A 14,140-nucleotide genomic window follows, 5' to 3' on the forward strand; every position below is an offset into this window, starting at 1 on the left:
AGCCACGGCTGACGTGAGTCAACAAAGGTCACGTGAGGCGAGCGGGCGGCGCCGATTGGCGGAGCTGGCCGGGCGCGGAGGGGGGGGTCACAAAAAAGGGGTTCGCTGTGTGACACAATTACAACAACTTTGTGCTGGTGCCGGGGAAGTTTGTGTCTCCAACGAATCCCCCCTTGCCCCCCAGCCCCGCGCGCTCCGGCCGTTCCCGCCGTCCCCGCCTGTGGCTGTCCCCCGCCCGCCCCCGCGATGTGACCCTACAGCCGAGCCGCCGCCGCTGCCGACCCGGGGGCTCCGCAGCCCCTGCCGCCGCCGCCTTCACCGCCGCCGCGTTGGGATTTTTCGTCGCTGCCGCCCGCGGCGGAGGAGGAGGCGGCGATAAAGTTGGTGTGCCGGTCCCGAGCGGAGATTGGGGGCGTCGTTGCGGGCCCCGGCCCGGGGGGGGTGTCGGCGTTGGAGTTGTGAATTCGCTGCGTTTCCATGAAATCCTGCGGAGTGTCGCTCGCTACCGCCGCCGCTGCCGCCGCCGCTTTCGGTGATGAGGAAAAGAAAATGGCGGCGGGAAAAGCGAGCGGCGAGAGCGAGGAGGCGTCCCCCAGCCTGACAGCCGAGGAGAGGGAGGCGCTCAGCGGACTGGACAGGTACGGGCTGCCGTCACCCGCCCGGTCGGCTCCGGACGGGCTGGCGCCGCTCTCCGGGGAGGCCCGAGCGCGGCTCGCCTCTGGCGGCGGCGGGGCGGGCACCTCGGCTTGGCGCTCTCCGTGCCGTAGCCGCCGCCGGGGCCTCCGGCTCGGGCAGGGGTGGATCGGTGGCGTTCCCGGAGCTCTAACGAGCCGCGTGTGTCTCTCCCCACAGCCGCCTTTTCGGATTCGTGAGGTTTCATGAAGATGGCGCCAGGACGAAGGCCCTACTGGGCAAGGTAAGGCAGCCCGCGGGCTGGAGTGCGGACGCGGTCTCCCCGGCCAGTGCTGGGCTCGCCCCGGGCCCCGCGGCCCGGCCGGCGTTCATTGTGGCCACGAACGATGGCCGAGGGGCTTCCGGAAAACTATTTCCTGCCTTTGCTCTCCCCCCACCCCCGGATACCTCGCTCGTACCCTTGTGAAATCGCTCTCTCCTCTTGTAGCTGGAGGAACAGAGGCAGCAGCGCTTTGGGGCCGAGCTGTACTGGGTAGACAAAATCGCCTCTCATTTTACGGCTTTTTGGAGGTAGACCGATGATCTCCAAGGTGCTTGTTCAGTGTCAAGAGATCGTAAATGTGTGCAGATTTCCCCAAATTTCTGACTTACTTGCTTCCCGTGGTTTTTATTCTTTTGCTTCGGGCAGGCTGTTCGTAATGTCGAGTGTTAACCAAACGTTTTGGGCTTTCCTGCGTCCCTGCTCCCAGAAGGGGGAAGTTGCATGTAGTTTAGGGCGGTGAAGAGTTTGCATGGGGCTGTTGACATGCATCTCGACTGGTATGTGTTTTACCTGAAGTTAGGTGACTTGTTTACTTTTTTGGGTCTTTCTGCCATAGAAATCCTGCAGTTATTTGTGAATGTGTTTTCTTCTTGGAGTTTCGTTTCCTGTGTGTCTGACCGGGGAGGCTAGGGGAGATTCGGGGTGTAGTCTCTGTTTATTTGTGTGGAAAGTTGTTGGCACTGTCATTTAGTTAAGTAATGGCTGCTCCTATCGGCCCAAGATGGCGGGACAGGGTGGGAGGAGAAAGTGAAGGGGGGGGTTTGGGGGGAGGGAGGAGAGGTAAACATGGGAATAAATACTAGCGATGAATAGCCCTCCTTCGGAGTGTGTAGCTCGATGGTGTTTAATAAAAATTGTCCAAGATGATTTGCACATAGAATTCTTGTGCCTTTCTCAAGCTTGGAAGCAGCATTCATAAGCCTGGTAAATGCTTATCAACCTGTAGCACATTTAGTTGCCCATCCGTAAGCTATTGAACAAAGGCTGTGGAGTCTCGATCTGTCTGCATCAGTTTGTCTCTCCTGACCAAAATATGTTTGAAATGATATTTGTACGCTTTTTTAATTGGGACCGTGAAACTTGGAGTGTGTGCGATAGGTGTTGCATCCGTTAATACATTTTCTTTTCAAGCTGAAATCAGTAGCTTTGCGTTTGACACCTAGCCTTATTGTTAGAATTGAGAACGAAGTTTGAAATGACTAAAGCCTAGCATTTTATTCTTAAGTTGATTTTTTTTTATTTAGTTGTCCTCAGTTTTTGTCTGTAGTTCTGTTTAGAAGAGTCCCTAATTCCTTTTATCTGTAATTAACTTCTGATTTTGTTTCAAAGTAACTAAGTGTAAGGGGTTTCCATCACAAATAATGACCAGAAAGCTAAACAGAAACAATCCTTTTCAGTAAACCTAGTGCCTTTGACCGATACAGAAAACTTGAATTAAACTTTCGCGATATAGGTATATTCATTGGTTTCATTAAAATTATCACTGGAAAAATGAGTAGTGACTAGCTCTGAAATGATTTAAGCATCAATAATTAAAGGCTTGAAGATTTTTTCTGAGTATTTAGAATATTAAAAATAATTGGCTCCTGTCAAAGTTGCCCTTTCAAAAGATTAAATAAAATAATGAGCATCACTTTATTTTGGAGTGATTATTGCCAGTCTAACTGAGGGTTGGTAAAGTTGTTTGCAAAGATAACACATTTGGAAAAGTTTGGCCAAATCTGTTGTTTTTGGTTTATGGTAAAGAAATAACTGGAATCTGAGGTTTTATGTGGATAATGTGTAAAATGCAAGTTGATTTCGTGTCTCAGAATGCTCGTATTCAGTAGATTCACAGCGGATGGTGCTTAACATTGGATTTCAGATTGTAATACTGAACCCTCCAGTTATTATGCGCTATTGTGTTTAAATGTTAAAGAACTCAATGTTTTCAAATATCTTTTGTGGAAGTGTGCATTACTTTCTTGATGTTTGAATACAGTAACGTTATAAATGAGAAACTTGCGAGGCTTCATTATGTTTTGGGGAAGAATTGAGGCTTTATAAAATACTGGATAATTTGTAAGTATTTCGTTGAGCTGAAGAAAAAAATTCTTTATTACTACAGACTCTGTGCTTGTGAGGTCCTACCTCTTTAGGTCAAGACTCATTATCCTTAACATTAAAACATTCTAGAGTATGTGCTTGCAACCTCATGCAGTTCTTGTGAGCCTGAACATACCAGAGAGATGTGTAATGTAAAGCTTGACATTATATAACCTCGCACCTCGTGTTCGAATTGGATTCTGAATAGAATGAATGAGTTGGGGTTCTGCTATCGGAAGTATTGAATTATTTAGTTTCACCCATCTTTCGAACAGTCCTCGGGAACAACAGACGTGTGTGTGTGTGTGTGTGTATATGTATGTATGTATGTATGTATATGTGTATGTGTGTGTGTAACGTTGAGCTGTGTTGGTTTCCGAATTCTGACTCTGAAAGTCTTAAAAAACAAGAGTTCGCGTTTCTTTGTTGGGGTTGGTTCAGGCTACTTACCTGAGGGAAGGTAATGGAATTGAGTAACTCCCAGGGTTCTCTTTTTAGCGGCTGTTTTTGTCCTGCCAGACCCCCCCCCCCCAATTTGGTCTGCATCTTGTAGAACTTTTTTATTTCTGACAGAAACTTAGCTAATTACTACTTACTCTAATTTTTATTCCTATATGTTTATTGGATGTTCTTTCAGGTTTTAAAATTCGAATTTGGTAGGTGTAAGAAAAGATAACTATTAAGTTAAAAGCTTTGGAAAATTATAAACATTTAGTAAGTGTCTCTTACTTGCCCCTAAACTTGTATGTTCCTTTTCCAGGTGTGACAGTACTTTATCCAAGCTGCTGATTCTTTTAGTTTCTGTTTTTGTAAGATTCATTTATATTAGATGCCTTAAAGGAATTTTTGTTTGTATGATTGCCATTTGATATACAATGCTTGGGGTTTTGGATTAGAAAAATAAATGAGTAATATGGTATATATTATTTTTGTAGTAATATCTTTAAAGTATCTTGAAAAGATTTTAAACAGCAAGTGGTTGCTTAATCAGTTTCTGAAATACAGCATGATCTTGACCACTTTGCTCTTTAAATTAATGCAGACCATTAATCTTTTGGTAACATAATAATTCAAGATTCTTACATTTTAATTATAGTGGAGTTATTGAAAAGTATTAAATAAAACATTTAAACTAATTATGGTGACTTATTAGTACATTTTTGAAAATAGGAAGAATAAATATAGTAATACTGTAAGTCCTATTAATAGTGATACAGTGCTAAAGAGCTGGGGAGTCTTACCTGTGTTGGGAAAATATTGCTAAAGTACATAGTTGTTCATTTTGAAGTATCTTTACATCCATTTTAAGTTTGTCTGGAGTACTTTCTTTGGAACTTTTTTTGTAATTCTTAGTACAAACATTATGTAGAATGCTTAGAGGAAGTTATGGGTTGTTTACCATTTAGAAATGTGTGTTCTTTTTTCCCTAGGAAATAATCAGTATTAAAATAGTTGGCATTTAAAATTTTTCGGGTAATGGTAGTTAATTTAAAATCCATTAAGGCATATGTTTTCATAAATTTGGTTTGCTTACATGTAGATGGTAGGGGAAAATTATTATTAGGTCAGTTCTGGAGGTAGCTTATTTATACTATAATAGAGGTTGATGATTAAAATTATTCTGTATTATTTTTTGTTGTTGTTGTTTATAGGCACTTAAAGGGATAGATTCGTTTCTAGTGCTAAAGAAGGTTTAGTGTTTGGGTTACGAAAGTAACCACAGAATAATGTTATGCTTTGTGTTTGAAAATTACGTCTTTAATTTGATGTGTTTTTAAAAAGTAGTTTCTAGTTTGGGAAGTTATTTTGTAAATAATTATAGTCATTGTTTACCTGGAGAAAGTCTCATGCCGTTACTACATATTTCCTAAGATTTTGCTAATTCCTGGTAATAAAAGCTATAGAAAGAAATTACAGAAATGTTTGCCTATCTTGACAACAAATTAGAACTGCAGGAATATATAAACAGGCACTTCTTAAGTTTTGGCCTTCTTTTTCACTGGGTAGCTCTTTCCGTAGAATCAATTACAAGTTGAAATGACTAGGGAACATTTGATTGCCACCTCTAGATATTTTAGGTTAAAAACTGAGAGATGGGTTTTTGTGACTCAGGTGGTAAAGTGGAGTGATGGACCACTTGTTTTAAACCAAAGTGAAGCTTCAGTGCTTGGCTAGCTACGGAGTTAGAAAAAATCTTACTCTGACTTGATTATGTAACATTTAGTTTTTATTTATATAGTACCAGTATTCTTTTGCAGATTTGAAAGGGTTTTTGTTAAGTTTATTTGTACTTTGAAACTCATTGTGATCCTTTGAGCTCTTTGAAATTGATGTTAATGACTGATAACACTGCATTATTAATATTATTTTTGAAATGTGGTATCCAGAGAGCTAATTTATGTTACAAAAACACCACCAGATTGTCTAAGAATTGTAATGGTGGTTAGGTTATTTAGGGCCCACATGTATTTATTTGTAGACTAGTTAATTAATGGAATTTATTTAATGAATGCAAAATTGATAGTTTTATGTACTCATACTGAAGCTTTACATGTAATTGTATCAGTTTTGCATATTGTTAACAGTACATTAGAGCGACAAACATTGACTACATTAAATACAAGTCTTCTGTGCAGGTATATGAAGATAATATAGATATCCCTTGCCTGCATTGAAAACTTAAGCTCCCTAAGAGGAGTGAGGTAAGTATAAGGATGATATAACACAGGAACGTCAGTGGCAGAAGAATAGTGTGAAGTGTCCTGAACCTTAATCATAAGGGTCAGTTCAACAAGTTAGAATGGCTTTTTGTTTGTCTTTTGGCTGACCATAGAAACATTGCTTAGCAAGCAGACACCAAAGCAGTCACAGGAACCTGTTTGGGAAGCTTGTGAAGTCCCAGCTCTTTGTCTTTGTAGGTAGTCTAAAAAGAACCTTGCTGGAAAGGTACATTGGAGGCACACGTAGCAATATGTTAGCTGCAGTGGGCATTATCCTGGAATTACCTGGTCCCAGTGGAACACAGGGCTGGATGGGACTCATGAGTTACACACACACTGTGTAGAGTATTGGGATCCTGGGGTTGTGGATTCTTAGACCTTGTTTGTGCAAAGTTAGGAGGTGCCTTTACAGTATTTCTAGTCAAGCCACATTAACTTGACCCATCATTCATTTCACTGATGAAAACTTAATGTCTAAAACCCCTTGTGCTACCTGACACATTCCAGGGCTGACTGAAGTAAAATGGGAGAAACATTGCCTTTGTAGAACACTGTCCTGGCTCATGTCCTCCTCATGTCCTCCTCATGTCCTCCTCATGTCTCTCATTGTTAGATTTAGCTGTTCTTGTACTGTGTATTCCTGATTTGGGAATTTCAAAAGTTACCTAACAGCTTCCGGATTTTAGGTTATTAGAGTTAACTGATAGTTGCTAGTTTAAGATTAACTAAAGCATCTCAGACCCACCATATTTTGATGTATTTTATTTCTTTTTAAACATTTAATGGGAATTTCTATTATGTAACATATTCTCTGTGAGACTTTTTTTTTTTTTAAGATTTTATTTATTCATTTGATAGAGAGACAGCCAGCGAGAGAGGGAGCACAAGCAGGGGGAGTGGGAGAGGAAGAAGCAGGCTTATAGCAGAGGAGCCCGATGTGGGGCTCGATCCCAGGACCCCCGGGATCACACCCTGAGCCGAAGGCAGACGCTTAACGACACAGCCACCCAGGCGCCCCTCTGTCAGACATTTAAAACTAAATTATTTAATTAAATTCTACAATACACTTCTGAGTTTTTTGGGGGTGGATTTACGTTTGTGAGATATTGCAGAATGGTGTTTGGGCTAGTTTAATTTACAAACAGCCTATTCTGTGTTTTCAGGTATGTTTCAACAAATTATGCACTTTGACCACCAGACCCCAGAAAAGAAAAAAAGGACCCTGTCTGCTAGCTCCTCATGCCTGGGCACTTTTATGGACTGGACCTTTTTTCTCTGGATGGGTGGTGTGGGAGGTGGGCAGGCATTGATGGCTTCTGCAAAACAACACTTGCTTTCTTGGATCCCCGTTTTTAGTTAGTTTACTCTTGGGGCAGTTTGTAAATTGAGTTTCAGAGTTCTACCCTAGGTCGGGCCTCAGTAGAATGGCTACTATTAATAGGATGAAGATTCTTTCTTAATTGTGGTTCTTGGAGATGGTGTTTCTTGGTTTGGGTATTAGCAAGGAATCTTGCAATTTTGTTTAGGAAAACATGATTTAAAGTAAGATTTTAGCTTTTAGCAGATGTTGAAAAGATAATCTGCTGTTGTGTTCTCTTCCCTCTCTGATCTCATTTTATAGTAATATTTACCTTTGTATGGATTCTTGGGATCCTTGAATGCGTGTTCATGGGTCAATTTAAGAAGTTCTGTGACCAAGTTTTGAAAGGATACTCAATAAGTAAATAAAGGTCATCTTGGAGTACAAAACAGCTCTTAGGGTGAGGAGGAGGGAAGATTTTAAACTTTACACTTTATAGATTTGTGTACTGTATTGTTTTTTGTTTTTTACTTTAGACATGTATTACTTTACAAGTAATACAGTAAGCACCCTGATAGTGAATACACCAGAATTTTATTTTGATTGATTAAAAATGGATTTTATTCTATCCTGTTTGTAGAGATAACTGTAAAGACCTTGTCAAGTTGGGGTACTTTTGAGCTTGATGGTCCTTATGTGGGGATAGGGGTGAATAAAGTAGAGATGTGCCCTGTTCGGTCCTATTTCTTTGCCTTTTAGGTGGCTTTGTGATAAGTCACTATGCAATTTCATTTTTTTTTTTTAAAGATTGTATTATTGAGAGAGAGAGGGCATGCGCTCACACACGTGGAGGGGTAGAGGGGGAGAGAATCTCCGGCCGACTCCTACTGAGCTCCAAGCCATATGCTGCCCAGTTTCAAGACCCTGAGATCATGACCTGAGCTGAAAATCAAGAGACAGATACTTAACCGACGGACCTACCCAGGCCACCCCTGAAATCTTCATTTTGATCTTTAGTGTCTTTCTTTGAAGACTTTCCTTTTGAGCCCCTTTTTGCCCAGGTTGACATTTGGGACCTAATTAAGAACTATTACCTGGAAGCTTGGGAGTGATGCCTTAGTTAGACAGTTTTAGGGTTCTCAGGCATTTTTGGGCTGTTTGCCACTTTCTTCTACAGACTTTTTTTTAAATGAATTTCTTATTCTGTCTTTTCTCTACTTTTCTACATTGTTTAAACTGTTGACATTCTGTTAAAGTATTCTGATTTTTTTGGTAGTTTGGGTCTGTGGAAGTATTTTGTCTGTGTTAGAATAAATAAAAGATGCTGCTGGTAAGTTGATTCTCAGGGAGAAGGTTGGACTTTGTTATAGTTAAGAGATTTATATGAGGTCTTCTAATACATTTTAATTTAGAACAGTGGAAGAAACCCTATCAGATAAAGGGTTGTTTTCAGGCTATGGATCTATTACATTACGTTCATTAGATCCTTTTCTTCTTTAAAAAAGTTTGTTAGGAAAATTTCTAGTATTTTCAGAAGTAGAGAAAATCAACCAACCAGCATCACTGATCATTACCCAGTTCAGCTATTTTCAAGTCATGACCAGTCTTGTTTCATCTATAATTTGCTCCTCACCCCCATTATTTTGAAGGACATCTCAAGCATCAGTCACATCATTTAATCCATAGATATATCAGTTTGTCTCTGAAACATAGCCACAGTGCTCTTACTACACATAAAAATGACTTATTTTTTTTAAATAAAGATTTTATTTATTTATTTGACAGAGAGAGTGAGAGAGCACAAGTAGGGGGAGCAGCAGAGGGAGAGGGAGAAGTAGCAGGCTTCCTGATGTGGGGCTTGATCCCAGGACCCTGGGATTATGACCTGAGCTGAAGGCAGATACTTAACTAACGGAGCCACTCAGGTGCCCGTAAAAATAACTTCTTAATAGTAAATATTTTTTGGGCCTTGATTTTTTGACTTACGGAAGAATTAGTTTTTTGGGAAGCTAGTAGAAAACAGATAATTAGCTGAATATATGTGAGTTTGTATTTTAGTATGGAAGGATTCTGTAATAGAATATTACATAATATGTGGCAAAAGAGATAATTTTGCCTAAGAACTTTATGAATCTTAGTTGATTGAGTCTGGGTCATTTATACATTTAGGGGAAGTTTGTTTTTAAGATAAAATAGTTAAATGTATGTTTTTAAATTTCAAGTATCAGAATGAGAACTAGAAAAGCTTTTGATTTTGCTTGCTTGATAGTAAAATGTTTGCGGACCTGCTGTGGGTGAGGAAGTGTGCCATGTCTTTGGGCAAGAAGTAAGACCTGGCCTCTGCCCCTGCAGTCTTTGGAGAAAAATGGATAGCCTGAGTGATCATATGTTGTAGTAAGTACAATAATCAAGGTGTATGCAAAGTGCTATGAGCTCTCAAATCATGGAGCCAATAAAACATTTAGAATTTTTGATTATGGGTAGTTTAAACTATCCACACAATTGCCAGCGTTTGGAGCAGTAAATTATGACTGGAGAAGTAAGTAGGTGAGGGAAACTCCACGAAGATGTAATATTTCATCTTGGTTATCAAACATGAGTAGAAGTTTAGCAAGAGGAAGGAAAGGACAGAGAGTTGGAGGTAAATGAAGTTAAATGGTGTTTGAGGAATTGTGAATAGTCTAGTGTGGGTATAGAGGGTGTCACGGTCGGATTAGGAGAAAGTAACTGAGCACACTATAGCATCACTATAGGCCATAGGATGTTTTGGGAGATCATTGAATTCAACTCTCAATCAGGGGAAATTGACGTGACCAGAGTAGGTTTTATGGGAATATTATTGGCTACATTGAGAATGATAAAGTGGAGGGGAAAGGATCCTAGTTCTGAAGTATTGATGGTTAGATAGCAGCGTATGGATTTTAGAGTAGAATTCTGCTTCTGCCACTTACTAGATGTGTAATCTTTGGACAAATTATTTCATCTTTCAGAGGCTCAGGTTTCTCATCTGTAAAATGGAAGTGGTAATAGAATTCTGGCAGGCTGTTGCATTTTGTGTTAGGAAGAAAGTGCTTCGAATTGGGCCTAGCATTGAAGGTGCTCAGTACAATATACATGTTACTATCATCTTGGGAAAGACAAAGTTAAGTTTAAACTAAGGCTGTAGTTTAGGAGTGAGGGTGGAGATAGAGGCAGATTTGGGATCTCTGGAAAAGAATCCTAACATCTCACTACTTTGGCTTTCTTTCTTTGTCTAACCACATCTTAGTCTCTGAGACTGTGTTCTAGATTTTCTTTACTCACTCTGCCCTCAGTTGCCCACACAAACTTGACTGCCACTTGATTACTTTAGTTGGGCATCTTGAAGGCACCTGAAACTGAACATATGCAAACCGAATTTATCATTGTCTTTCATGTTTCTTATCTTAATCAATGGTACTTAATCATTATTCTTGCCAGAAGCCTTGGAGTGGTTCTTGACTCCTTTCTATTATAAAGTCCTAATAGTCTGCCTGTCTTGTCTTTTCTACATCTTAAATTTCATGTCTGTTTCTCCATTCTCACAGCCATAATTCTAATTGCAGCCATGATCCTTTCCTTGACTTTCGAAATAGCTTTGTATAGTTTTTTTTGATTATGTATACTTCTGCATAGTACAGAATTGAAAAGTTACATGAAGGGTGTTAACAGTAAAAAGAAGATCTGCCTCCCACACCATCTCAGTTATTTCGTTCCTGTTATCAGGCAGCCATTGATAAATGGTATATTGGGTAACTTCATATTTCAACACATACAAAAGCATATTCCATTGTATTCCGCGCCCCCCACAAATGAGGTCATACTGTATACGTACTTTGTTAATTTTACTGTTTGCTATATATATGAAAATGTTAATAGTTTCTATATTGAATTGTCTTGGGTTTGAGAGTTCTCATTCGGATAGTGAGATGTTGGTGAGGGGATTGATTTGGGTTATTTTTAAGTTCTGTTGATTTTGAGGATGTGTTACTCCTTTTACACATTATGTTGGGGGTATAAATTCTTCAACATGCAAAAGTCTTAATTGGAAGTATGTTCATGTGTGTTTTCTTAAGATAGTGTTGTTTAATTTTATATGCTGTGAACTGTCAATTTTCCAATTGACAAATTTTGCCTTCGTATTTTGGTTTTATTAGTATGACTGATTATCAGGCTTTGTGATTACTAACTTAATTCACTCCCTGAATGTTTATAGAAGTAGCCATAGTTTATACTACTTAATAATCTTGTATTTGCAGGAGTCATTCATTTCGTTGGTTTATCCTTGTTTTTATTATAGAAAAGGAAAAATAGCTAACTTGCATTCTTAATTAGTTGAAAACAGTACAGGGCTTAGTGTGTTAACTTATTTTATGGCAGAATATCTTTATTTTCATTTTTCAGTGATTGGTGTTAGAGCTGTAACAGTAGTACTTTATTTCTTGGGGGGTCATTAACCCTTTTAGGGTCAGTGTAGCTGCATACATTTTGTATATGATTTCAGGGAGTGTATGGATCCCTTTGAAGCCCATCTGTGGACTCCTTTATTTTCAGTTGTGTAGTTCATTTATTCTTGAATAGAGGGGTAGAGGTGTTAATGATGGGAGTATGTTGGGGAGAAAGGAAAGCTTTAGAACCATTGGGTTGGTTAGGCCTCTAGATGGCATGGATTTTTACCACACAGTTTGTGGTATTCTATGACCACTTCACATATTCTCTCAAATTCTTCTCTACTGGTTATTATAAGGGTTCTAGTGGAAGAGAATGTGGACTGATCCCTAGAGAATTTACTGCTCTAACTGGAAAAATAGCTGTGTGCACATGTCCTTCTAACATAGTTGATAGGCTTTAGTGTTGTTTCTTTAGCCTGGGTGCTCAAAACGCTGTTTTGGTTGGGAGACTGTATGAAACACTGGGAAGAACAATGGATTAGAAAACTTCCTACTTTAGTGAAGTTGCTTAACTCATATGGTCCCAGTTTTACCCTCTGTTAAGATGAAAGGCTGGGAATTAAAAATTTTCAGTGATTAGCACCAGAATTGTAGGTAGCTATTCATTTGAGTTTTTAGGATTGACCCAGTTCTTTTAAGATTTTGACCCAGAAGGAGGATACAGTAGGACTTTGTTCTAGATGGTAATTTTCTTTGATTTCAGCCTCAAGCCTTCAGGACCAGACACCAAATGAATGCAGAGACATAATGGAACTGAGAGTTGTGTTTTTGTTAAGCTGGTATGATTAGCCATTCAGTTAGTCTTTGATTTGAAAGTTGGTCTTATTTATTAATGGTTAGTGTTTGACTTCTCCAAACTGCTTATAGTTGGGGCTATAAGTTTTAAGGTCAGATCTAATATTTCTAATTATAGAAGATGGGTTGCGTCATTGTGTCTGTTTGCTAGGAATTCATATAACAGGGCTAAATGAATTCTCATGTGCGTTGGTAAGAAATGTCACATTGAAGGGGCACCTGGGTGGCTCAGTCAGTTAAGCATCTGACTCTTGATTTTGGCTCAGGTCATGATCTCAGGATTGTGAGATCAAGCCCCGTTTTGGGCTCCACACTGGGCTTGTAGTCTGCTTGAGATTCTCTTTCTCTTGTATCCCTCTGCCCCTTCCCCTCACTCATGCTTCAGGCCTGCGCGCACTCTCACAAAAAAAAAAGTCATGTTGAATAAATGTGTACTGTTAGATATTGGACATTTGGGTGTTACGAAAAATGAATAAGGCCCCTTGGTTTCCCTAAGAGTAGTAAGAATCACTTGGCATTAGTGGGGCATTTTGTGATCTATTGAATGTTAAACTTTTATTGTTTGATTTTGCTGTGTGTATGTGTGTGATGATATTATCATTATAAGCCTATCATTTAAAAAGATTTGGATTTTCTTTTTTTTTTTTTTGTTTTAAAGATTTTATTTATTTGAGAGAGAGAGAGAGTGAGCACCAGAGAGCACAGGTGGGGGGAGCAGCAGAGGAAGTGGGAGATTCAGGCTCCCTGCTAAGCAGGGAGCCTCATGTGGGGCTCGATCCCAGGACCCTGGGATCATGACCCGAGCTGAAGGCAGACGCTTAACTGACTGAGCCACGCAGGTGCCCCTGGATTTGGATTTTCTTAAGGAGAAACTTCTTGTTTGGTTTAACAGCCTTTCAAAGATGATAAATGTGTAAAATGAAGTGGGTCTTCTGTCTTTGAAGTTGTTCAAATTTGCTCATTGACACTACTTGGCCAGGTTGTTGTAGACAACATTCAGACATCAAAGGATAACTTTTACTGTTACCTATAAAGATTACCCAACCCTTAAATAGTCATGATTCTATGAAAAGAGGTAACTGGGTCCTGAATACCTGAAGGTATTAGTAAGGACTGGAGTCCTTACTAATCTGATGGATTTTTTTGGCTTTTGCTTTTGTCTTGTTGAACTTGGTTGTCCTTATAAAAGTGGACATCACATGACAGATTGGATATCATGAATACATTTTTTTAAGTGGAAATTCTTTTCTGTTGGCTTTTTAAAAATTTGACTTTATTCTGGGACAATTATAGATTCACGTAAGTTGTAAGAAACAATAAATCTAGTGTACCCTTTACCCAGTTTCTCCCAGTGGTATATCTTGCAAAAGTATAATACAATAAATATCACAACCAGAGTATCGAAATTGATATACTCAAGATATAGAACTGTTCCATTACCTTAAGTATCTGTCTTGTTGCTAATTTATAGCCACACTTTCCCTCACCCCCCATTCCTAACCCCTGGCAACTACTAATCTGTTCTCCATTTCTATAATTTTGTCATTTGAAAAATGTTATATAAATGAGATCATACAGAATATGTCCTTTTGGGATTGCCCTTTTTCACTAAGCAGAACTCCCTGGATAAATCCAAGTTGTTGTATGAATCAATAGTTTGTTCCTTTTTATTGCTGAGGAGTACTCCGTGCTATTACTGTTACCACATTTTCTTTAACCATTTACCTGTGAAGGACATCTGAGTTATTTCTAGTTTTTGGTTTTGCGAATAAAGCTGCTGTGACGACCATTTGTGTACAGGTGTTTTTGTGAACAT

The 14,140-nt window shown here is 39.5% G+C and overlaps 1 protein-coding gene across 7 annotated transcripts in view; it reads left to right on the top strand.

Moving 5' to 3' along the window:
- The first annotated feature begins 129 nt into the window (after positions 1-129).
- Positions 130-14,140, top strand: part of KDM6A (lysine demethylase 6A) — a 204,769-nt gene continuing 190,758 nt past the window's right edge. For 6 of the 7 annotated variants that reach the window (XM_011237211.3, XM_002929208.4, XM_011237214.3 and 3 more), the window contains exons 1-2: positions 131-638; positions 853-916. In XM_011237211.3, the coding sequence (XP_011235513.2) occupies positions 478-638; positions 853-916 (225 nt within the window). In that variant the 5' untranslated portion in view covers positions 131-477. Of the gene's footprint in view, positions 639-852; positions 917-14,140 lie in introns of all 7 variants that reach the window. The other variant, XM_011237210.3, reaches the window with a different exon arrangement.

This window comes from Ailuropoda melanoleuca, chromosome X (assembly GCF_002007445.2).
Source record: "Ailuropoda melanoleuca isolate Jingjing chromosome X, ASM200744v2, whole genome shotgun sequence".
In the NCBI taxonomy this organism is placed as follows: Eukaryota; Metazoa; Chordata; class Mammalia; order Carnivora; family Ursidae; genus Ailuropoda; species Ailuropoda melanoleuca.